This window comes from Chiloscyllium punctatum, chromosome 9 (assembly GCF_047496795.1).
Source record: "Chiloscyllium punctatum isolate Juve2018m chromosome 9, sChiPun1.3, whole genome shotgun sequence".
NCBI classification, from domain to species: Eukaryota; Metazoa; Chordata; class Chondrichthyes; order Orectolobiformes; family Hemiscylliidae; genus Chiloscyllium; species Chiloscyllium punctatum.
In genome coordinates this window covers 127,723,510-127,750,282 of record NC_092747.1, presented here as the reverse complement: position 1 = coordinate 127,750,282, position 26,773 = coordinate 127,723,510, and the positions used below count along the sequence as shown (strand labels likewise).

At 38.9% G+C, this 26,773-nt stretch overlaps 1 protein-coding gene across 1 annotated transcript in view; it reads right to left on the bottom strand.

Annotated features, from left to right (window-relative positions):
- Positions 1–26,773, bottom strand: part of LOC140481688 (short transient receptor potential channel 6-like) — a 131,292-nt gene that overhangs the window by 67,599 nt on the left and 36,920 nt on the right. Inside the window, exon 4 of the mRNA XM_072578260.1 lies at positions 2,658–2,843. Within this exon, the coding sequence (XP_072434361.1) occupies positions 2,658–2,843 (186 nt within the window). The remainder of the gene's footprint in view (positions 1–2,657; positions 2,844–26,773) is intronic.

The window sequence follows — 26,773 nt, the reverse complement described above, 5'->3', positions numbered from 1 at the left end:
TAACGTTTCCTTCTGGAACCGTTTCTCTCTGCCGCCATCTTGAATTTTGATTGTCATTTGATAGATTGGGACATCAACATTGTGTAAACTATAGGTGATATCTTAAACTTTCAAAAAAAAGTTTCCATTATTCAAAAGCAAGGGAATTTTTTTATTATAAAATGATAGGAATGGCATTCCAGGCAGTTAAATTTAGGTTCATTCAGAGTTAGGTGGCTTGTATGGAGTAATTATGACCTCATTTGCACCATAACTATTCAACTGTACCTCATTCATCAAAGCTTAACATTTTCATTAATTTTTATAGTTTGAAATAGTGTGAAAAAATTGAAGTTCACAATAAATAATGGATTCAGTGCTGATTGTACCCGTGAAGCCTGCAAGTTATCACTAACAGCAGCTTCTGAATTTCTACAATTTAACTGTGCATGTTTGAATGACAAAGTTGCTGCAAGATTCTCAGTAATGACAGTGAATGCTGACAATTTTGCAGTCGTTAAAGACATAAATTCTGTCCCAATAACATATTCAAATCCATAATCAAATTTTATTGTATTTTCCAATTAATAAGAATACAAGAGACTACCGAAAGAATAGGTATCAACCTATCAAGTTACTGCACACATGCTTATGTGTTTGGAGATGACAGTGGCTCAGGGAGCATCCTTGGAGAGAGAGTGAGCAAACATTCTGTTCTCTCATTGAAGCTGAATTCTTTCTGGGCTGCAGGCATCACTGACTAGGGCAACAAGTTAAGAGTTTGCCATTGCAGGACATCACATGTCAGGCAGACCAGGTAAGGACAATAGATACCTTTTCACAAAGGATATTAGTGAAGCAGATGGGGTATTGCAAATATTAACATAGTTACCATTAGTTGCTAGCTTTTTATTCCAGCTTTTATGGAACTCACATTTCACCATCTGCCATGGTGGGATTTGAACCTGGATCATCTAAACATCAGCCTGGTGTTTTAGATTATGAATCCAGTGACATTACCAACATGCTACAACTTCCCTTACATTACCTCCAGCCAATAATGATTTTCACTCATTATTACGCTCATGTAGTAGAATATTTTACAGCAGCCGTGTGGCATAGGCGTATCGATTTTTGACTACAAGGGCAATACAACTAATAAACTAACACCCCCCCACCCCACCCCACTGGGGACAGTCCAGAGGAAATTCACCAGGATACTTCCTGGGATGGAAAGTCACAGTTATAAGGAGAGACTAGATGGACTGGGTTTGTTTTTCCTGGAGCAGAAGAGACAGAAGGGGGATCTGATTGAGGCAGAGAAAGAATAGATCATGAGAATTTTTTTTCCCCATGGCTGTTGTCTTTATGACCAAAGGGATAAGTTTAAGATGAGGAGAATGTAGTCTTAAGGAGATAGGAGAAACAGGGTTTTCACCCTGAGGGTGGTAGAAGTACAGAACGTGCTGCTTGATGAGGTGGTGGAGGCAGGTATTCTGGCAACATTTAAGAAGCATTTGGATGGGCACTTAAAATGCAATGACATAATAGACTATGGATCAAATGTAGGTAAACGGGACGAGTGTAGTTTGATGTTTGTTGATCAGTATAGACATGATGGGCCGAAGGTTTCAAGGTGCAAGACACTATGACATGTACCTAACATGGTTTGTAGCTAGTCTGAATAAAGTAATCTCTTTTGATCAACTCTCGCAACAAAGTCTAATTGTTATTGACCTAAATCATACAATTAGAGTCAGAGAGTCACAGAGATGTACAGCATGGAAACAGACCCTTCAGTCCAACCTGTCCATGCCAACCAGATATCCCAACCCTATCTAGTCCCACCTGCCAGCACCCGGCCCATATCCCTCCAAACCCTTCCTATTCATATACCCATCCAAATGTCTCTTAAATGTTGCAATTGTACCAGCCTCCACCACATCATATGGCAGCTCATTCCATACACTTATAACCTCTGTGTGAAAAGGTTGCCCCTTGGGTCTCTTTTATATCTTTCCCCTCTCACCCTAAACCTATGCCCTCTAGTTCTGGACTCCCCGACCTCAGGGAAAAGACTTTGCCTATTTATCGTATCCATGCCCCTCATAATTTTGTAACCCTCTATAAGGTCACCCCTCAGCCTTCGGCATTCCAGGGAAAACAGTCCCAACCTGTTCAGCCTCTCCCTATAGCTCAAATCCTCCAACCCTGGCAACATCCTTGTAAATCTTTTCTGAACCCTTTCAATTTTCACAACATCTTTCCAATAGGAAGGAAACCAGAATTGCCCGCAATATTCCAACAGTGGCCTAACCAATGTCCTGTACAGCCGCAACATGACCACCCAACTCCTGTACTCAGTACTCTGACCAATAAAGGAAATCATACTAAACGCTTTCTTCACTATCCTATCTACCTGCGACTCCACTTTCAAGGAGCTATGAACCTGCACTCCAAGGTCTCTTTGTTCAGCAACACTCCCTAGGACCTTACCATTAAGTATATAAGTCCTGCTAAGATTTGCTTTCTCAAAATGCAGCACCTCACATTTATCTGAATTAAACTCCATTTAGAAGTGAACCCACTTACACTGAGAAAATAAAATCATTATAGTGAAAATTTAATTAAGTATTTATAAGATAGCAGCCTACTGAAATATTAAAAATATTTCAAACCTTTTTGACTTCATATTTAATGGCCAACTTTAGTCGGCTAAGACTCGGGCGAAACTCTCGGTTAATGCTGGGATTGGTCTTCACGGTCCCATTCAAAATAGCTTCCACTTCTTCAGTAATCCGGCACAAGTCTAGAAGTCCAACTACAAAGTCTTTGCATTGCATAGATAATTTTTTGTAATCGTTCTGAAAAAAACACAAGTTTGAAGCGATTAACCTGCTTGGAGTTTTGATTGGAATGCTCATGATTCAATGATAACAATGGTATTGAAATTTCCCAACACACAATCTGACAGGCTTCAATGGGGTGGGGGGTGACAAACCAGAGAGCGGAAGTGTTCTGTCAGCCTGTGATGCGCTCCCTTGTATAATATGCTCTGCTCTGGGAGTCAGGCAGCATCTCCTTGGAGAGTGAGCAGCCACCTGCCTGTAGCAAGGATACAGAGATAAACACTGGGGCTGGAAGTTTTCCATTTTCTCAGTAAATGTAGGTGAAAGTGTGTTAAACTGTCAGCAACATACCAGCTTCACGGCCAGGCAAACTCAGCCCATCAGCCAGCTCACAGAAGCTGCTAACTCAGCATGAGTGAGATTCTCAGATGATCACAGATCACAACACAGGACACCCAGACCATCACAGGCTCACAAATTCCACTTCTCCAGGCTTCCTCTCCTGGGAATGTTGCAGAGGGAGGAGGGAGGCCTGCAATGAGATGGGGTCAGGGATATTTGAGGCAAGGGATGGCTTTCAACTTTGCACCATCCGATCTGTGCCTCTGATTGCCCCTAGATTGTGGCAAATGGAACTTCCCAAACTGTTAGGCTGACTGCCATGGTTTCCCATTCAGAAAACTAGTGTCTTTCAATCCCACTGGGGGGGTGAGGGAGTGGGGGGGGCAATGCAGGCAGCTGGTAGGTAATCAGAGAGACAACAGACAAGAGACTTGTCTCTCTCTTCTCTCATTACCTCCATAGAAGGAAGAGAATCACACTCTAAGTCAATCAAGTGACTTGGACTTTTTTGTTGTTTAACTGTTCTTATAGGTGGCTGTAAATTGCAAAAGGCCATGCATGAGAACCTTCATGACAACTGACATATTTTTGATTATCTTGTGGGAAATGGCATCATTGGCTGGCCAGCATTATAGCTTGTCCCTAGCTGTTGGAGATTCATTGTTGAATCAGTGCTAGTGACTTTGTCTCTGTGTTTCCATCATTGCAGTCAATATAATTGAAACATCACAGAAGTGGTCTTTATTTAATCATCACTTTTCCAGAAATCTTTTTCTGTGATTGTTCTCATATATTGTATTATTTATCCCTCTGCAAATTCAAAAGTCAAATATTTTATTTAGACCTCAGTTATACTTTAACAGTTGACTAAAATAAATGAATTAACCTTTACAGTGGATGTATATCACATCATCAAATTACAGATAATTATGTAATTATCATTTGGCACCACTTGTGATAGTCATGTGACCTAACGACACACAATTAAATGACCAGGAATATGGCAAAGCAATGCTCACAGCCCTAATCCTTTAATGTATTGATTTTGCTGTTGAATCCTCATTGCTATGTTAGATCTCAGGGTGTAGTAGGGTATATTTGTATAGTTAGAAGATTGGCCAACTGACAGGAAGCAGAAATTGGGCTCTTTATTTTAACAGATTGGCAAGATGCATTTTTTAAAATCAGTCTGTTCCCAGATATTATGACACATCTCTGGAATGGATTGGACTTGAACCCGGGTCCCCAAGATATAACAGGGATTTCAAATATATTTAATTCAGATAAATAATTTAGATGAAGAGGCAGAAGGTATGGTTAGCACATTTGCTGATGATAAAGATAGGGAAGTTAATTGTGAAGAAGACATAAGAAAGCTATAAAAGAATATGGTATTTTGCACAAATGGACAAAGGTCTGGCAAATAGAATGTACTGTAAGAAAACCCAGACCCTGTACAGACTAGCTGGTGGGAGGATTCACTAACATCTTCACCCTCTCCTTACTACAATCTGAAGTCCCCTCCTGCTTCAAGACCACCATCATCATCCCAGTACCAAAGAAAGATCATGCATTGTGCCTCAAAGACTGCCACCCAGTGGCTCTGACCTCCATCGTTATTTGGCGCTTTCAGAGGCTGCTCATGTACCACATCAGCTCCAGCTTATGAATGCCCTGATGCACTACAATTCATCTACCAGTGCAACAGGTCCACAACAGACAGCAACTCCCTGGCCCCACACTCATCCCGGGATAACAAGGATACCAACATCAGGCTCCTACTTATTGAGTACAGTTTCACCTTCAACATCATAATCCCAAACAAACTCATCTCTAACTCTGAGACCTAGGTCTCAGCTCCCCACTCAACGTCCTGATCCATAGACTCTGATCAGTAAGAATCGATGAAAATACCTCCTCTACCATAATTCACAAGACCAGTGCTCCCAGAGGCTGTGTACTCAGCCCCCTACTGTACTCCTCAACTGTGCAGCCAAATTCTGCCCCAATTCCATTTGCAAGTCTACTGATGACACCAACATTGTAGTTCAAATCACAGACAATGACTAGACAGAACACAGAAAAGAGACTGAGTGCTAAGCAGCATGATGTAAAGGTGGCAATCTCTCCATCATGTCAACAAGAGTGGCACAGTGGCTCAGTGGTTAGCACTGCTCCTCATAGCACCAGGGACCTGGGTTTGATTCCAGCCTCGGGTAACTGTCTCTGCAGAGTTTGCACATTCTCCCCGTGTCTGCGTCGGTTTCCACCGGGATGTTCCGGTTTCCTCCCATAATCGAAAGATGTACAGGTTGGGTGAATTGGCCGTGCTAAATCACCCATAGTGTTCAGAGATGTGTAATTTAGGGGCATTAGTCAGGGATAAATATAGGTGATAGGATAGGGGAATGGGTCTGGCTGCATTACTCTTTGGAGGGTTAGTGTGGACTTGTTGGACCGAAGGGCCTGTTTCCACACTGTAAGGATTCTAATTCTAAAATGATGGTGCTGGTCACTGACTACAGAAAGTGGAGGACATGCCCCTGTCTGTATAATGGTGCTGAGGTGGAGATGGTCAAGAGCATCAAGTTCCTGGGAGTGATGATCACCAACAATCTGTCCTGATCTACACACATCAGAGCAAAAAATAATAAAGTACAATAACATCTCTACTTCCACAGGAGGCTAAGGAAATTCAGCATGTCCACAAAGGTGCTTATCAATTTTTATAGATGCACCATAGAAAGCATTCTCTCTGGATGCATAACAGCTTGGTCTGGCAACTGTTCAACCCAAGAGCACAAGAATTACAGAGAGTGGTGAACACAGCCCAGTCCATCACAGAAACCAGCCTTTCATCCATTGATTTAATCTATATTTCCTGTTGCCTCATGAAATCAACCAACATCATCAAAGGCTCCTCCTACCCTGGTTATACTCTCTTCCACATTCATCTGTTGGGCAGAAGGTATAAAAGTTTGCAAGTATGTATGAACAGCTTCATCCCCTCTGTTATCAGACTTTTCAACTGACCTCTCAAATGTTAATGTTGACCTCTCTCTCTCTGCACCCTCTCTGTGGCTGCACAGTATTCCACACTCTGTTCTGCTACCCTGATGCAGTTTCTATGGTACGATCTGCCTGTACAACAAGCAAAACATTTTTCACTCTATCTCGGTACATGTGACAGCAATAAATCAGAAAAAGTGAAATTATCCATTTTGGCAGAATAAGTAAAACAAGAATCAGATTTTCTAAACAGTGAGAGATTGTAGAACTTTACGATTCAGAGGGATCTGGTGTTCTGCATGAATCATGAAAGGTTAGTGTGCAGGTGCAGGAAGTAATTGGGAAAGCTGATTGACCGTGATAATTTATTGTAAAGGGAACTGTATATAATGTTAGGGAAGTTATGCTTCAGTTATACAGGACACTAATGAAACCACATCAGGTGTATTGTGTACAGTGTTGGTCATCTTATATAAGGAAAGATGTCAATCTGTGGGAAGCAGTTCAAACAATGGTTACAAGACTAATTCCTGGAATGGATGGGTAGTCTTATCAGAAAAGGACTGAACAGACTCATCTGGATTTTAGAGTTTAAGAGGCAATTTGACTGAAAAATCAAAGATTTTGAGGGATACCTTTGAAATTTGTATGAATCTATTTTCTCATTTCTCTCCTCCAGCTGCTTGGTAAACAGAATGGCAACAAAGGTACATAAGCAGAAAACATGAGAAGTGTGGAATGTTTCGAAAATTGTGGAGAGGAAAGACAGGCTAATATTTTTGCTCTGGTCTGTTACTAATCACTAACACTTCATTTTTGTGCCAAAGAATCCACAGATAGTGCTGGCTGTAGTATCAAACCTATCTGTGGTTTTCTCTTTGTTTCACATTTCTGGAATCTGCACTTGTCTTGTTGACTGAGAGACATCAGCGTGGGAAAAGCAGAGAAGTCTGCATTAGTGAGACAAAGGGGAGTACCCCTCGAGGCAGCACGGGGCAAAGCCGTGAGTTTTCAGGATGATGAAGTGGCAGAGGCATGGTAAAGGAAAGCAGGAGGTGATCATAGCATCTTCCAAACAAATCTCTTTGCATTTATTTTCAAGGAAAAGATGGTTCCGTTGTATGAGAGCACCAAATTTGGTAAATAACAGTCTGTTAGTTATCAATTTTCCAAATGAAAACAGTCAGCCTCAATTTTGAAATTGCCATCATTTTAACTGCAGTCTTATAGAGTCATAGAATCTTACAGCACAGAAACAGACCCTGCAATCCAATTCATCTGCTCCAAGCAGATATCCTAACCTGATCTATCCCATTTGCCAGCACTTGGCCCATATCCCTTTAAACCCTTCTGATTCAGATGCCTTTTAAATGTTATAATTGTATCAGCCTCCACCACTTCCTCTGACAGCTCATTCTGTACACGCACCACCCACCGTGTGAAAACATTATAATTATTTAATTAGTTAAAACTAGTAGAAGGTCTAGGCTAAAAATTCTTCTCAAACCATGAAGCCATATCCTAACAGTCAACAGCAGAGTGCACTGCAGCACCAACGTATGAGCCTCTATATCACCTCCACATCTTCCCAAAGGAACAATGTTACAATCTTTATTGTTAGCTTATAGACCTTAGTGCAGCTAAGGGTGAAATGGGTATTTGTAATCTGAGTTATTCACTTTCAGAATCTCCTTTGGAAAATTAAACAATATTGGAACACAAAATCAGCATTTTTCCCTTTTTCCAGAAACTATTTTCCTGAGACTCAGTGCAGCAGCTGTTACAGTGGATCATCACATTTTTAATAAAAGGTGGTGCCAGATGTTAAGACCAGGCAGTTCATAGTGAAGTTGCTCTGTTTGTTTAAATCAGGATGCTCAGTATCCCTCAGCAGTTCCACATCATTCCATTATCCATTCCATAATCACCCAGTCATCACAGCAGCTTTTCCAGTTGGATCATCTATAGGTTTGAAACAGTTATCATAGCAAACCTGCCTGCTATTGGATAAGATTCTACATCAGCAACAGTCATTCTTTTCTTCCAACACATCACTAAGTGAGAAGGAGACAGAGAGAGGGAGGGAGACAAAAAAGAGAGAAAGGAGAAGGATCAAGCAGCTGGTGTTATAGAAGATTATCTAGACCTTGTCATATGTCAACCTGCTGTTATAAAAGATCATCAAGCTGTTACAGCAGATTTCATAATTCTTTGAACTGTATGTGATAATTACAGATCATCCAGCTGTTCTTGCTGCATGTTCAGCAATTACATCAGTTGATACAGAACTCACTTTTCTTTTGTTCCACTGATTTCAAATGGCATAACCTTGCTTAGTAATTTCAAAACCAAACATTAGCCCCATTATCTCTCATGTAATCCAAATGTTATTAAACTCATGAGGCAAGCGAAATTCATTAAACTTAATTTAACAGCATTTTTTTACAAAGCATTAAAGCCAAACTATTTTAATATACATATACAGAATCGTCTCTTTCTTTGACAGTGACCTCCTTTGTTTTCCTCTATTTTCTACATGTTGCAGCACCTGTGTCTTAGCCACTGACTGGATATTGCCATCCAGTAAGTCAAAGGCATCCCTTCAAACCTTCAGGGAACAAGGGAAAAGGTGATGGATACATTAGATCAGGGGTATTCGGGTGTGAATTTGTTTATGAACTTGAGCAGCTAGTTTTTTGGGAGGTCATGAACTGAAATAAAAGTGTGGATGTGAAATCTGTCCAAAGGCAGTTGGTTCTCAGTGTATAATAGTAGAGGCAGAGGATGGTAAAGTCAATAATAAAGTTTCTGGATATGACTATCCATCCCTGCTTTCTGAAACTGCGTCTTGTAACCAGTGAAAGAATGAAGCTGTGATGCAAATCTGAGGTACCTCTTCACCAAACACACGGAAAAAAGGTCCAGGCTTAACATATTTCACTCACAAAAGAAATAGGATAAGGAGCAATGGAGGTCTTCGAAAAAAAAGGACGACAAGCTTGGGCAAGCTGTTAAATGGACAAGATTTTATCAAAATAATGATTTATGGAATGCTTATGAGGTATGGTCAGAGTGGAACAAATGTAGAAGAATGGAGGATAGTACCAAGAAGAGAGCAAGACTGCAGATATTTCATTTGGAAATTCCCCAAACGATGTTGCCATTTAAGCTATTGGCCAGTGTCCAAGCATCAAGTATAGGCACATATCTTGCCAATGGAGAATTCTGACCATTGTAAGTAGAACAAAGCAGGTCAGTGAAAAAGAATGACAGATGCTGCTGAATGCACACAATAATGGACAGGACGTTAAGGTCCAGGGATTGGGAAAATACAAGATAGAAGGCAATACCAAACACAATACCAAACACTGTGTTTAGAAGGGCACATGTCCCCAAAATGAGGTCACAGACTGTTAATAGCAGGACTAGTCAAACAGAAGCAGACCAAAAATGTATAGAAGGCAAGGTGAAGGATGTAGTTTAAGTACTATACTACAAACACAGGGATATATAGAAGACAGGGTGAAGGATGTAGTTTAAGTACTTTCATACAAACACAGGGATATATCAAAGGCAGGGCGCAGGATGTTGTTTAAGTATGATAGTGCAAACACAGGGATATATAGAAGGCACGGTGAAAGATATAGGTTAATACTGTAGTACAAGCACAGGGATATAGAGAAGGCAAGGTGAAGGATGTTTGAAGATAAAAACAATGACTGCAGATGCTGGAAACAACATTCTAGATGAGTGGTGCTGGAAGACCACAGCAGTTCAGACAGCATCCAAGGAGCAGTGAAATCAACGTTTCGGGTGAAAGCCCTTCATCAGGAAAAGGATGTAATTTAAGTAGTATAGTACAAACAAAGGGATATACAGAAGGCAGAGTGAAGGATCTAAATTAAGTATTATAAAACAAACACAGGGATATATAGAAGGCAAAGTACTATAGTACAAACATTTGGATTTATAGAAGGCAGGGTGAAGGATGTAGTTTAAGTACTATAGTACAAACACAGGGATACATAGAAGGCAGTGTGAAGGATGGAGATTAAGTACTATAATACAAACACAGGGATATATGGAAGACAGGTTGAAGGATGTAGTTTAAGTACTATAATACAAACACAGGGATATATAGAAGGCAGGGTGACCGATGTAGTTTAAGTACCACAGTACAAACAAAGGGATACATAGAAGGCAGTGTGAAGGATGGAGATTAAGTACTATAATACAAACACAGGGATATATCAAAGGCAGGGTGAAGGAAGTAGTTTAAGAAATTTTGGACAAACACAGGGAAATATAGAAGGCAGAGTGAAGGATGTAGATTAAGTACTATAGTACAAACACAGGGATAAATAGAACGCAGGGTAAAGGATGTAGGTTAAGTAATATAGTACAAACACAGGGATATATAGAACGCAGGGTGAAGGATGTAGATTAAGTACTTTCATACAAACACAGGGATATATAGAAGGCAGGGTGAAGGATGTAGATTAAGTACTATAGTACAAACACAGGGATAAATAGAACGCAGGGTAAAGGATGTAGGTTAAGTAATATAGTACAAACACAGGGATATATAGAACGCAGGGTGAAGGATGTAGATTAAGTACTACAGTACAAACACAGGGATATATAGAAGGCAGGGTGAAGGATGTAGAGTAAGTACTATAGTACAAACACAGGGATATGCAGAAGGCAGAGTGAAGGATGTACATTAAGTACTATAGTACAAACATAGGGATATATAATAGGCAGGGTGAAGGATGTAGTTTAAGTACTATAGTACAAACAAAGGGATAGAAAGAAGGCAGGGTGAAGGATGTAGATTAAGTACTATAGTACAAACACAGCGATATACAGAAGGCAGGGTGAACGATGTAGTTTTAGTACTACAGTACAAACACAGGGATATATAGACGGCAGGGTGAAGGATGTAGGTTATGTACTATAGTACAAACACAGGGATATATAGAAAGCAGGGTGAAGAAGGTAGATTAAGTACTATAGTATAAACACAGGGATAGAAGAAGGCAAAGATCTGTTGTGCAAACATATGTACATATAGAAGGCAGGGAGAAGGATGTAGGTGAAGTACTATAGGAGAAACAAAGGGATATATGGCTGGCAGGGTGAAGGATGTAGATTAAGTGCTATAGTACAAAGACAGGGATATATAGAAGGCAGGGTGAAGGATGTAGATTAAGTACTTTCATACAATGACAGGGATATATAGAAGGCAAGGTGTAGGATGTAGTTGAAGGACTATAGTACAAACACAGGGATATGTAGAATGCAGGGTAAAGGATGTAGTTTAAGTACTATAGTACAAACAAAGGGATATTTAGAAGGCAGAGTGAAGGATGTAGATTAAGTACTTTCATACAAAGACAGGGATATATAGAAGGCAAGGTGTAGGATGTAGATTAAGTACTATATTACAAACAAAGGGATATATAGAAGGCAGGGTGAAGGATGTAGTTTAAGTACTATAATACAAACACAGGGATATATAGAAGGCAGGGTGAAGAAGGTAGATTAAGTATTTTCATACAAACACAGGGATATATAGAAGGCAGGATGTAGGATGTAGTTTAAGTACTACAGTACAAACACAGATATATATAGAAGGCAGGGTGAAGAATGTAGATTAAGTACTATAGTATAAACACAGGGATATGTAGAAGCCAAAGTACTATTGTGCAAACATAGGTATATATAGAGGGCAGGGTGAAGGCTGCAGTTTAAGAATTATAATACAAACACAGGGATATGTAGAAGGCAGGGTGAACGATATAGGTTAAGTATTTTATTACAAACACAGGGATATATTAGAAGCCAGGTTGAGATTGCAGTTTAAGTACTAAAGTACAAACACAGGGAGAGAGAAAAGGCAGGGAGAAGGATTTAGGTTAAGTACTATAGTACAAACACAGGGATATATAGAAAGCAGGGTGAAGAAGGTAGATTAAGTACTATAGTACAAACACAGGGATATATAGAACGCAGGGTGAAGGATGTAGATTAAGTACTATAGTACAAACACAGGGATATATAGTAGGCAGGGTGAAGGATGTAGTTTAAGTACTATAGTACAAACACAGGGATATTTAGAAGGCAAGGTGAAGGTTGCAGTTTCAGTACTATAGTACAAACACAGCGATATACAGAAGGCAGGGTGAACGATGTAGTTTTAGTACTACAGTACAAACTCAGGGATATATAGAAAGCAGGGTGAAGAAGGTAGATTAAGTACTATAGTATAAACACAGGGATATGTAGAAGGCAAAGTTCTGTTGTGCAAACATATGTACATATAGAAGGCAGGGAGAAGGATGTAGGTGAAGTACTTTAGGACAAACAAAGGGATATATGGCTGGCAGTTTAAGGATGTAGATTAAGTGCTATAGTACAAACACAGGGATATATAGAAGGCAGGGTGAAGGATGAAGGTTAAGTACTATAGTACAAACAAAGGGATATATGGCTGGCAGGGTGAAGGATGTAGATTAAGTACTATAGAACAAACACAGGGATATATAGAAGGCAGGGTGAAGGATGTAGATTAAGTGCTATAGTACAAACACAGGGATATATAGAAGGCAGGGTGAAGGATGTAGGTTAAGTACTATAGTACAAACAAAGGGATATATGGCTGGCAGTGTGAAGGATGTAGATTAAGTGCTATAGTACAAACACAGGGATATATGGCTGGCAGGGTGAAGGATGTAGATTAAGTGCTATAGTACAAACACAGGGATATATAGAAGGCAGGGTGAAGGATGTAGGTTAAGTACTGAAGTACAAACACAGGGATACATGGCTGGCAGGGTGAAGGATATAGATTAAGTGCTATAGTACAAAGAGATATATAGAAGGTAGGGTGAAGGCTGCAGTTTAAGTAATATAATACAAACACATGGATATGTAGAAGGCAGGGTGAAGGATGTAGGTTAAGTACTATCGTACAAACACAGGGATATATAGAAGGCAGGGTGAAGGATGCAGTTTAAGTAATATAGTACAATCACAGGGATACTTAGAAGGCAAGGTGAAGGATGTAGATTAAGTACTATAGTACAAACATAGGGATATATAGAAGGCAGGGTGAAGGATGTAGTTTAAGTACTATAGTACAAACAAAGGGATAGAAAGAAGGCAGGGTGAAGGATGGAGATTAAGTACTATAGTACAAAAACAGGGATATGTAGAAGGCAGGGTGAAGGATGAAGTTTAAGTACTATCATACAAACACAGGGATATGTAGAAGGCAGGGTGAAGGATGTAGTTTAAGTACTATAGTACAAACACAGGGATATTTAGAAGGCAAGGTGAAGGTTGCAGTTTCAGTACTATAGTACAAACACAGCGATATACAGAAGGCAGGGTGAACGATGTAGTTTTAGTACTACAGTACAAACACAGGGATATATAGAAAGCAGGGTGAAGAAGGTAGATTAAGTACTATAGTATAAACACAGGGATATGTAGAAGGCAAAGTTCTGTTGTGCAAACATATGTACATATAGAAGGCAGGGAGAAGGATGTAGGTGAAGTACTTTAGGACAAACAAAGGGATATATGGCTGGCAGTTTAAGGATGTAGATTAAGTGCTATAGTACAAACACAGGGATATATAGAAGGCAGGGTGAAGGATGAAGGTTAAGTACTATAGTACAAACAAAGGGATATATGGCTGGCAGGGTGAAGGATGTAGATTAAGTACTATAGAACAAACAAAGGGATATATAGAAGGCAGGGTGAAGGATGTAGGTTAAGTACTATAGTACAAACACAGGGATATATAGAAGGCAGGGTGACGGATGTAGATTAAGTGCTATAGTACAAACACAGGGATATATAGAAGGCAGGGTGAAGGATGTAGGTTAAGTACTGAAGTACAAACACAGGGATACATGGCTGGCAGGGTGAAGGATGTAGATTAAGTGCTATAGTACAAACACAGGGATATATAGAAGGCAGGGTGAAGGATGTAGGTTAAGTACTGAAGTACAAACACAGGGATACATGGCTGGCAGGGTGAAGGATGTAGATTAAGTGCTATAGTACAAAGAGATATATAGAAGGTAGGGTGAAGGCTGCAGTTTAAGTAATATAATACAAACACATGGATATGTAGAAGGCAGGGTGAAGGATGTAGGTTAAGTACTATCGTACAAACACAGGGATATATAGAACGCAGGGTGATGGATGTAGATTAAGTACTTTCATACAAACACAGGGATATATAGAAGGCAGGGTGAAGGATGCAGTTTAAGTAATATAGTACAATCACAGGGATACTTAGAAGGCAAGGTGAAGGATGTAGATTAAGTACTATAGTACAAACATAGGGATATATAGAAGGCAGGGTGAAGGATGTAGTTTAAGTACTATAGTACAAACAAAGGGATAGAAAGAAGGCAGGGTGAAGGATGGAGATTAAGTACTATAGTACAAAAACAGGGATATGTAGAAGGCAGGGTGAAGGATGAAGTTTAAGTACTATCATACAAACACAGGGATATGTAGAAGGCAGGGTGAAGGATGTAGATTAAGTACTATAGTACAAACACAGGGATATTTAGAAGGCAAGGTGAAGGTTGCAGTTTCAGTACTATAGTACAAACACAGCGATATACAGAAGGCAGGGTGAACGATGTAGTTTTAGTACTACAGTACAAACACAGGGATATATAGACGGCAGGGTGAAGGATGTAGGTTATGTACTATAGTACAAACACAGGGATATATAGAAAGCAGGGTGAAGAAGGTAGATTAAGTACTATAGTATAAACACAGGGATATGAAGAAGGCAAAGATCTGTTGTGCAAACATATGTACATATAGAAGGCAGGGAGAAGGATGTAGGTGAAGTACTATAGGAGAAACAAAGGGATATATGGCTGGCAGGTTGAAGGATGTAGATTAAGTGCTATAGTACAAACACAGGGATATATATTTAAGGCAGGGTGAAGGATGTAGGTTAAGTACTATAGTACAAACAAAGGGATATATGGCTGGCAGGGTGAAGGATGTAGATTAAGTGCTATAGTACAAAGACAGGGATATATAGAAGGCAGGGTGAAGGATGTAGATTAAGTACTTTCATACAATGACAGGGATATATAGAAGGCAATTGTAGGATGTAGTTTAAGTACTATAGTACAAACAAAGGGATATATAGAAGGCAGGGTGAAGGATGTAGTTGAAGGACTATAGTACAAACAAAGGGATATTTAGAAGGCAGAGTGAAGGATGTAGATTAAGTACTTTCATACAAAGACAGGGATATATAGAAGGCAAGGTGTAGGATGTAGATTAACTACTATATTACAAACAAAGGGATATGTAGAAGGCAGGGTGAACGATGTAGGTTAAGTATTTTATTACAAACACAGGGATATATTAGAAGCCAGGTTGAGATTGCAGGTTAAGTACTAAAGTACAAACACAGGGAGAGAGAAAAGGCAGGGAGAAGGATGTAGGTTAAGTACGATAGTACAAACACAGGGATATATAGAACGCAGGGTGAAGGATGTAGGTTAAGTACAATCGTACAAACACAGGGATATATAGAACGCAGGGTGAAGGATGTAGATTAAGTACTATAGTACAAACACAGCGTTAAATCGAAGGCAGAGTGAAGGATGTAGATTAGGTACTATAGTATAAACACAGGGATATGTAGAAGGCAGAGTGAAGGATGTATATTAAGTACTACAGTACAAACACAGGGATATATAGAAGGCAGGGTGAAGGATGTAGTTTAAGTACTATAGTACAAACACAGCGTTAAATAGAAGGCAGAGTGAAGGATGTAGATTAAGTACTATAGTACAAACACAGGGATATATAGTAGGCAGGGTGAAGGATGTAGTTTAAGTACTATAGTACGAACACAGGGATATTTAGAAGGCAAGGTGAAGGTTGCAGTTTCAGTACTATAGTACAAACACAGGGATATGTAGAAGGCAGGGTGAAGGATGTAGTTTAAGTACTATAGTACAAACACAGGGATATTTAGAAGGCAAGGTGAAGGTTGCAGTTTCAGTACTATAGTACAAACACAGCGATATACAGAAGGCAGGGTGAACGATGTAGTTTTAGTACTACAGTACAAACTCAGGGATATATAGAAAGCAGGGTGAAGAAGGTAGATTAAGTACTATAGTATAAACACAGGGATATGTAGAAGGCAAAGTTCTGTTGTGCAAACATATGTACATATAGAAGGCAGGGAGAAGGATGTAGGTGAAGTACTTTAGGACAAACAAAGGGATATATGGCTGGCAGTTTAAGGATGTAGATTAAGTGCTATAGTACAAACACAGGGATATATAGAAGGCAGGGTGAAGGATGAAGGTTAAGTACTATAGTACAAACAAAGGGATATATGGCTGGCAGGGTGAAGGATGTAGATTAAGTACTATAGAACAAACACAGGGATATATAGAAGGCAGGGTGAAGGATGTAGGTTAAGTACTATAGTACAAACACAGGGATATATAGAAGGCAGGGTGAAGGATGTAGGTTAAGTACTATAGTACAAACAAAGGGATATATGGCTGGCAGTGTGAAGGATGTAGATTAAGTGCTATAGTACAAACACAGGGATATATGGCTGGCAGGGTGAAGGATGTAGATTAAGTGCTATAGTACAAACACAGGGATATATAGAAGGCAGGGTGAAGGATGTAGGTTAAGTACTGAAGTACAAACACAGGGATACATGGCTGTCAGGGTGAAGGATGTAGATTAAGTGCTATAGTACAAAGAGATATATAGAAGGTAGGGTGAAGGCTGCAGTTTAAGTAATATAATACAAACACATGGATATGTAGAAGGCAGGGTGAAGGATGTAGGTTAAGTACTATCGTACAAACACAGGGATATATAGAACGCAGGGTGATGGATGTAGATTAAGTACTTTCATACAAACACAGGGATATATAGAAGGCAGGGTGAAGGATGCAGTTTAAGTACTATAGTACAATCACAGGGATAGAAAGAAGGCAGGGTGAAGGATGGAGATAAAGTACTATAGTACAAAAACAGGGATATGTAGAAGGCAGGGTGAAGGATGAAGTTTAAGTACTATCATACAAACACAGGGATATGTAGAAGGCAGGGTGAAGGATGTAGATTAAGTACTATAGTACAAACACAGGGATATTTAGAAGGCAAGGTGAAGGTTGCAGTTTCAGTACTATAGTACAAACACAGCGATATACAGAAGGCAGGGTGAACGATGTAGTTTTAGTACTACAGTACAAACACAGGGATATATAGACGGCAGGGTGAAGGATGTAGGTTATGTACTATAGTACAAACACAGGGATATATAGAAAGCAGGGTGAAGAAGGTAGATTAAGTACTATAGTATAAACACAGGGATATGAAGAAGGCAAAGATCTGTTGTGCAAACATATGTACATATAGAAGGCAGGGAGAAGGATGTAGGTGAAGTACTATAGGAGAAACAAAGGGATATATGGCTGGCAGGGTGAAGGATGTAGATTAAGTGCTATAGTACAAAGACAGGGATATATAGAAGGCAGGGTGAAGGATGTAGATTAAGTACTTTCATACAAAGACAGGGATATATAGAAGGCAAGGTGTAGGATGTAGTTTAAGTACTATAGTACAAACAAAGGGATATATAGAAGGCAGGGTGAAGGATGTAGTTGAAGGACTATAGTACAAACAAAGGGATATTTAGAAGGCAGAGTGAAGGATGTAGATTAAGTACTTTCATACAAAGACAGGGATATATAGAAGGCAAGGTGTAGGATGTAGATTAAGTACTATATTACAAACAAAGGGATATGTAGAAGGCAGGGTGAACGATGTAGGTTAAGTATTTTATTACAAACACAGGGATATATTAGAAGCCAGGTTGAGATTGCAGGTTAAGTACTAAAGTACAAACACAGGGAGAGAGAAAAGGCAGGGAGAAGGATGTAGGTTAAGTACGATAGTACAAACACAGGGATATATAGAACGCAGGGAGAAGGATGTAGGTTAAGTACAATCGTACAAACACAGGGATATATAGAACGCAGGGTGAAGGATGTAGATTAAGTACTATAGTACAAACACAGCGTTAAATCGAAGGCAGAGTGAAGGATGTAGATTAGGTACTATAGTATAAACACAGGGATATGTAGAAGGCAGAGTGAAGGATGTATATTAAGTACTACAGTACAAACACAGGGATATATAGAAGGCAGGGTGAAGGATGTAGTTTAAGTACTATAGTACAAACACAGCGTTATATAGAAGGCAGAGTGAAGGATGTAGATTAAGTACTATAGTACAAAAACAGGGATATATAGAAGGCAGGTGAAGGATGCAGTTTAAGTACTAGAGTACAAACACAGGGATATATAGAAAGCAGGGTGAAGAATGTAGATTAAGTACTATAGTATAAACACAGGGATATGTAGAAGGCAAAGGACTATTGTGCAAACATAGGTATATATAGAGGGCAGGGTGAAGGCTGCAGTTTAAGTACTATAATACAAATACAGGGATATGTAGAAGGCAGGGTGAACAATGTAGGTTAAGTATTTTATTACAAACACAGGGATATATTAGAAGCCAGGTGGAGATTGCAGTTTAAGTACTAAAGTACAAACACAGGGATATAGAGAAGGCAGGGAGAAGGATGTATGTTAAGTACTATAGTACAAACACAGGGATATATGGAAGGCAGGGTGAACGATGTAGTTTAAGTACTGAAGTACAAACACAGGGATATATAGAAGGCAGGGTGAAGAAGGTAGATTAAGTACTATAGTATCAACACAGGGATATGTAGAAGGCAAAGTACTGTTGTGCAAACATATGTACATATAGAAGGCAGGGAGAAGGATGTAGGTTAAATACTGTAGTACAAACACAGGATACATGGCTGGCAGGCTGAAGGATGTAGATTAAGTGCTATAGTACAAAGAGATATATAGAAGGTAGGGTAAAGGCTGCAGTTTAAGTAATATAATACAAACACATGGATATGTCGAAGGCAGGGTGAAGGATGTAGGTTCAGTACTATAGTACAAACACAGGGATATGTAGAAGGCAGAGTGAAGGATGTAGATTAAGTCCTATAGTACAAACAAAGGGATTATGTAGAAGGCAGGCTGAAGGATGTCGGTTAAGTAAAATAGTACAAACACATGGATATTTCGAAGACAGGGTGAAGGCTGCAATTTAAGTACTATAATATAAATACAGCGATATATAGAAGGCAGGGTGAAGAATGTAGATTAAGTGCTATAGTACAAACACAGGGATATATAGAAGGCCAAGTGAAGGATGTAGATTAAGTACTACTGTACAAACACAGGGATATATAGAAGGCAGGGTGAAGGATGTAGGTTAAGTACGACAGTACAAACACAGAGATATATCAAAGGCAGGGTGAACGATGTAGCTTAAGTACTATAGTACAAACACAGGGATATGAAGAATGCAGGGTGAAGGATGTAGGTTAATTAGTCTAGTACAAACACAGGGATATATAGAAGGCAGGGTGAAGGATGTAGTTTAAGTACTATAGTACAAACACAGCGATATATAGAAGGCAGAGTGAAGGATGTAGATTAAGTACTATAGTACAAACACAGGGATATATAGAAAGCAGGGTGAAGAAGGTAGATTAAGTACTATAGTATAAACACAGGGATATGTAGAAGGCAAAGTACTGTTGTGCAAACATATGTACATATAGAAGGCAGGGAGAAAGATGGAGGTTAAGTACTATAATACAAAAACAGGGATAGTAGAAGGCAGGGAGAAGGATGTAGGTTAAGTACTATAGTACAAACACAGGGATACATGGCTGGCAGGGTGAAGGATGTAGATTAAGTGCTATAGTACAAAGAGATATATAGAAGGTAGGGTGAAGTCTGCAGTTTAAGTAATATAATACAAACACATGGATATGTCGAAGGCAGGGTGAACGATGTAGGTTAAGTATTTTATGACAAACACAGGGATATATTAGAAGCCAGGTTGAGATTGCAGTTTAAGTACTAAAGTACAAACACCGGGATATAGAGAAGGCAGGGAGAAGGATGTAGGTTAAGTACTATAGTACAAACACAGGGATATATAGAAGGCAGGGAGAAGGATGTAGGTTAATTACTATAGTACAAACATTTGGATATATAGAAGGCAAGATAAAGGTTGCAGTTTAAGTACTATCGTACAAAACAGGGATAAATAGAAGGCAGGGTGAAGGATGTAGTTTAAGTACTATCGTACAAAGAGATATATAGAAGGTAGGGTGAAGGCTGCAGTTTAAGTAATATAATACAAACACATGGATATGTAGAAGGCAGGGTGAAGGATGTAGGTTCAGTCCTATCGTACAAACAAAGGGATATGTAGAAGGCAGGCTGAAGGATGTCGGTTAAGTAAAATACTACAAACACAAGGATATTTCGAAGACAGGGTGAAGGCTGCAATTTAAGTACTATAATACAAATACAGCGATATATAGAAGTCAGGGTGAAGAATGTAGATTAAGTACTATAGTACAAACACAGGGATATATAGAAGACAGGTTGAAGGATGCAGTTTAAGTACTATAATAAAACACAGGGATATATAGAAGGCAGGGTGAACGATGTAGTTTAAGTACTATAGTACAAACAAAGGGACACATAGAAGGCAGTGTGAAGGATGGAGATTAAGTACTATAGTACAAACACAGGGATATATGGAACACAGGTAGAAGGATGTAGTTTAAGTACGATAATACAAACACAGGGATACATAGAAGGTAGTGTGATGGATGGAGATTAAGAACTATAATACAAACACCGGGAAATATCAAAGGCAAGGTGAAGGAAGTAGTTTAAGAAATTTTGGACAAACACAGGGAAATATAGAAGGCAGAGTGAAGGATGAAGATTAAGTACTATAGTACAAACATAGGGATATATAGAATGCAGGGTGAACGATGTAGGTTAAGTACTATAGTACAAACACAGGGATATATAGAACGCAGGGTGAAGGTTGTAGGTTAGGTACTATATTACAAACACAGGGATATATAGAACACAAGGTGAAGGATGTAGGTTAAGTACTATAGTACAAACAAAGGGAGAAATAGAACGCAGAGTGAAGGATGTCGATTAAGTATTTTCATACAAACACAGGGATATATCGAAGGCAGGGTGAAGGATGTAGATTAAGTACTATAGTACAAACAAAGGGATATATGGAAGACAGGGTGAAGGATGAAGTTTAAGTACTATAGTACAAACAAAGGGATATTTAGACGGCAAGGTGAAGGTTGCAGAGTCAGTACTATAGTACAAACACAGCGTTAAATCGAAGGCAGAGTGAAGGATGTAGATTAGGTACTATAGTATAAACACAGGGATATGTAGAAGGCAGAGTGAAGGATGTAGATTAAGTACTACAGTACATACACAGGGATATATAGAAGGCAGGGTGAAGGATGTAGATTAAGTACTATAGTACAAAACACAGCGTTATATAGAAGGCAGAGAGGAGGATGTACATTAAGTACTATAGTACAAACACAGGGATATGTAGAAGGCAGGGTGAAGGATGTAGATTAAGTACTATAATACAATCACAGGGATATATAGAAGGCAGGGAGAAGGATATACATTATGTACGATAGTACAAACACAGGGATATATAGAAGGCACGGTGAAGGATGCAGTTTAAGTACTATAATAAAAACACAGGGATATATCGAAGGCAGGGTGAACGATGTAGCTTAAGTACTATAGTACAAACACAGGGATATGAAGAATGCAGTGTGAAGGATGTAGGTTAATTACTATAGTACAAACATTTGGATATATAGAAGGCAAGATGAAGGTTGCAGTTTAAGTACTATAGTAAAAACAGGGATATATAGAAGGCAGGGTGAAGGAAGAAGTTTAAGTATTATCATACCAACACAGGGATATATAGAAGGCAGGGAGAAGGGTGTAGATTAAGTACTTTAGTACAAACACAGGGATATATAGAAGGCAGGTTGAAGAAGGTAGATTAAGTACTTTCATACAAACAGAGGGATACATAGAAGGCAGGATAAAGGATGTAGTTTAAGTACGACAGTACAAACACAGGGATATATAGAAAGCAGGGTGAAGAAGGTAGATTAAGTACTATAGTATAAACACAGGGATATGTAGAAGGCAAAGTACTGTTGTGCAAACATATGTACATATAGAAGGCAGGGAGAAGGATGTAGGTTAAATACTGTAGTACCATCACAGGGATATGTGGCTGGCAGGGTGAAGGATGTAGATTAAGTGCTATAGTACAAAGAGATCTATAGAAGTTAGGGTGAAGGCTGCAATTTAAGTACTATAATACAAACACAGCGATATATAGAAGGTAGGGTGAAGAATGTAGATTAAGTACTTTCATACAAAGACAGGGATATATAGAAGGCAGGTTGAAGAATGTAGATTAAGTACTATAGTATAAACACAGGGATATGTAGAAGGCAGGGTGAAGGATGTAGGTTAAGTATTTTCTTAAAAACACAGGGATATATTAGAAGTTAGGTTGAGATTGCAGTTTAAGTACTAAAGTACAAACACAGGGATTTCGAGAAGGGAGGGAGAAGGATGTTGGTTGAGTACTATAGTACAAACACAGGGATATATGGAAGACAGGTTGAAGGATGTAGTTTAAGTACTATAATACAAACACAGGGATATATAGAAGGCAGGGAGAAGGATATACATTAAGTACTATAGTACAAACAAAGGGATATATAGAAGGCAGGGAGAAGGATGTAGATTATGTATGATAGTACAAACACAGGGATATATAGAAGGCACGGTGAAGGATGCAGTTTAAGTACTATAATAAAAACACAGGGATATATCGAAGGCAGGGTGAACGATGTAGCTTAAGTACTATAGTACAAACACAGGGATATGAAGAATGCAGGGTGAAGGATGGAGGTTAATTACTATAGTACAAACACAGGGAGATATAGAAGGCAGGGAGAAGGATGTAGTTGAAGGACTATAGTAAAAACACAGGGATAAGTAGAATGCAGGGTGACGGATGTAGTTTAAGTACTATAGTACAAACAAAGGGATATATATATAAGGCAGAGTGAAGGATGTAGATTAAGAACTTTCAGACAAAGACAGGGATATATAGAAGGCAGGGTGAAGAAGGTAGATTAAGTACTATAGTACAATCAAAAGGATATATAGAAGGCAGGGTGAAGGATGTAGTTTAAGTACTATAGTACAAACACAGGGATATATAGAACGCAGAGTGAAGGATGTAGTTTAAGTACTACAGTACAAACACAGGGATATATAGAAGGCAGGATGAAGGATGTAGTTTAAGTACTACAGTACAAACACAGGGATATATAGAATGCAGGGTGAAGGATGTAGGTTAAGTACGATATTATTAACACAGGGATATATAGAAGGCAAAGTACTATTGTGCAAACATAGGTATATATAGAGGGCAGGGTGAAGGCTGCAGTTTAAGAATTATAATACAAACACAGGGATATGTAGAATGCAGGGTGAAGGATGTAGGTTAAGTATTTTATTACAAACACAGGGATATATTAGAAGCCAGGTTGAGGTTGCAATTTAAGTACTAAAGTACATACACAGGGATATAGAGAAGGCAGAGTGAATTATGTAGATTAAGTACTATAGTACAAACACAGGGATATATAGAAGGCAAAGTACTATTGTGCAAACATAGGTATATATAAAAGGCAGGGTGAAGGAAGCATTTTAAGTATTATAGTACGAACACAGGGATATGTAGAAGGCAGAGTGAAGGATGTAGATTAAGTACTTTCATACAAAGACGGATATATAGAAGGCAGGTTGAAGGATGTAGATTAAGTACTAAAGTACAAACAAAGGGATATATAGAAGGCAGGGTGAAGGATGTAGGTTAAGTACTATAGTACAAACACAGGGATATATAGAAGGCAGGTTGAAGAAGGTAGATTAAGTACTTTCATACAAACACAGGGATACATAGAAGGCAGGATGAAGGATGTAGTTTAAGTACTACAGTACAAACACAGGGATATATCGAAGGCAGGGTGAAGGATGTAGAGTAAGTACTATAGTGCAAAGACAGGGATATGCAGAAGGCAGAGTGAAGGATGTACATTAAGTACTATAGTACAAACATAGGGATATATAATAGGCAGGGTGAAGGACGTAGTTTAAGTACTATAGGACAAACACAGCGTTATATAGAAGGCAGAGTGAAGGATGTAGATTAAGCACTATAGTACAAACACAGGGATATGTAGAAGGCAGGGTGAAGGAAGAAGTTTAAGTATTATCATACAAACACAGGGATATGTAGAAGGCAGGGTGAAGGATGTAGGTTAAGTACTATAGTACACATACAGGGATATATAGAAAGCAGGGTGAAGAATGTAGATTAAGTACTATAGTATAAACACAGGGATATGTAGAAGCCAAAGTACTATTGTGCAAACATAGGTATATATAGAGGGCAGGGTGAAGGCTGCAGTTTAAGAATTATAATACAAACACAGGGATATGTAGAAGGCAGGGTGAACGATGTAGGTTAAGTATTTTATTACAAACACAGGGATATATTAGAAGCCAGGTTGAGATTGCAGTTTAAGTACTAAAGTACAAACACAGGGATATAGAGAAGGCAGGGAGAAGGATGTAGGTTAAGTACTATAGTACAAACACAGGGATATATAGAACGCAGGGTGAAGGATGTAGGTTAAGTACTATAGTACAAACACAGGGATATATAGAACGCAGAGTGAAGGATGTAGGTTAAGTACTATAGTACAAACACAGGGATATATAGAACGCAGGGTGAAGGATGTAGGTTAAGTACTATAGTACAAACACAGGGATATATAGAACGCAGAGTGAAGGATGTAGGTTAAGTACTATAGTACAAACACAGGGATATATAGAACGCAGAGTGAAGGATGTAGGTTAAGTACTATAGTACAAACACAGGGATATATAGAACGCAGAGTGAAGGATGTAGGTTAAGTACTATAGAACAAACTCAGGGATATATAGAACGCAGGGTGAATGATGTAGGTTAAGTACTATAGTACAAACACAGGGATATATAGAACGCAGGGTGATGGATGTAGATTAAGTACTTTCATACAAACACAGGGATATATAGAAGGCAGGGTGAAGGATGCAGTTTAAGTAATATACTACAATCACAGGGATACTTAGAAGGCAAGGTGAAGGATGTAGATTAAGTACTATAGTACAAACATAGGGATATATAGAAGGCAGGGTGAAGGATGTAGTTTAAGTACTATAGTACAAACAAAGGGATAGAAAGAAGGCAGGGTGAAGGATGTAGATTAAGTACTATAGTACAAAAACAGGGATATGTAGAAGGCAGGGTGAAGGAAGAAGTTTAAGTACTATCATACAAACACAGGGATTTGTAGAAGGCAGGGTGAAGGATGTAGTTTAAGTACTATAGTACAAACAAAGGGATAGAAAGAAGGCAGGGTGAAGGATGTAGATGAAGTACTATAGTACAAACACAGGGATATTTAGAAGGCAAGGTGAAGGTTGCAGTTTCAGTACTATAGTACAAACACAGCGATATACAGAAGGCAGGGTGAACGATGTAGTTTTAGTACTACAGTACAAACACAGGGATATATAGAACGCAGGGTGAAGGATGTAGGTTAAGTACTATAGTACAAACACAGGGATATATAGAACGCAGAGTGAAGGATGTAGGTTAAGTACTATCGTACAAACACAGGGATATATAGAACGCAGGGTGATGGATGTAGATTAAGTACTTTCATACAAACACAGGGATATATAGAAGGCAGGGTGAAGGATGCAGTTTAAGTAATATACTACAATCACAGGGATACTTAGAAGGCAAGGTGAAGGATGTAGATTAAGTACTATAGTACAAACATAGGGATATATAGAAGGCAGGGTGAAGGATGTAGTTTAAGTACTATAGTACAAACAAAGGGATAGAAAGAAGGCAGGGTGAAGGCTGTAGATTAAGTACTATAGTACAAAAACAGGGATATGTAGAAGGCAGGGTGAAGGAAGAAGTTTGAGTACTATCATACAAACACAGGGATATGTAGAATGCAGGTTGAAGGATGTAGGTTAAGTATTTTATTACAAACACAGGGATATATTAGAAGCCAGGTTGAAGTTGCAATTTAAGTACTAAAGTACAAACACAGGGATATAGAGAAGGCAGAGTGAATTATGTAGATTAAGTACTATAGTACAAACACAGGGATATATAGAAGGCAGGGTGAAGGATATAGTTTAAGTACTATAGTACAAACACAGGGATATGTTGAAGGCAGAGTGAAGGATGTAGATTAAGTACTTTCATACAAAGACAGGGATATATAGAAGGCAGGTTGAAGGATGTAGATTAAGTACTATACTACAAACAAAGGGATATAGAGAAGGCAGGGTGAAGGATGTAGGTTAAGTACTTTAGTACAAACACAGGGATATATAGACGGCAGGTTGAGGAAGGTAGATTAAGTACTTTCATACAAACACAGGGATACA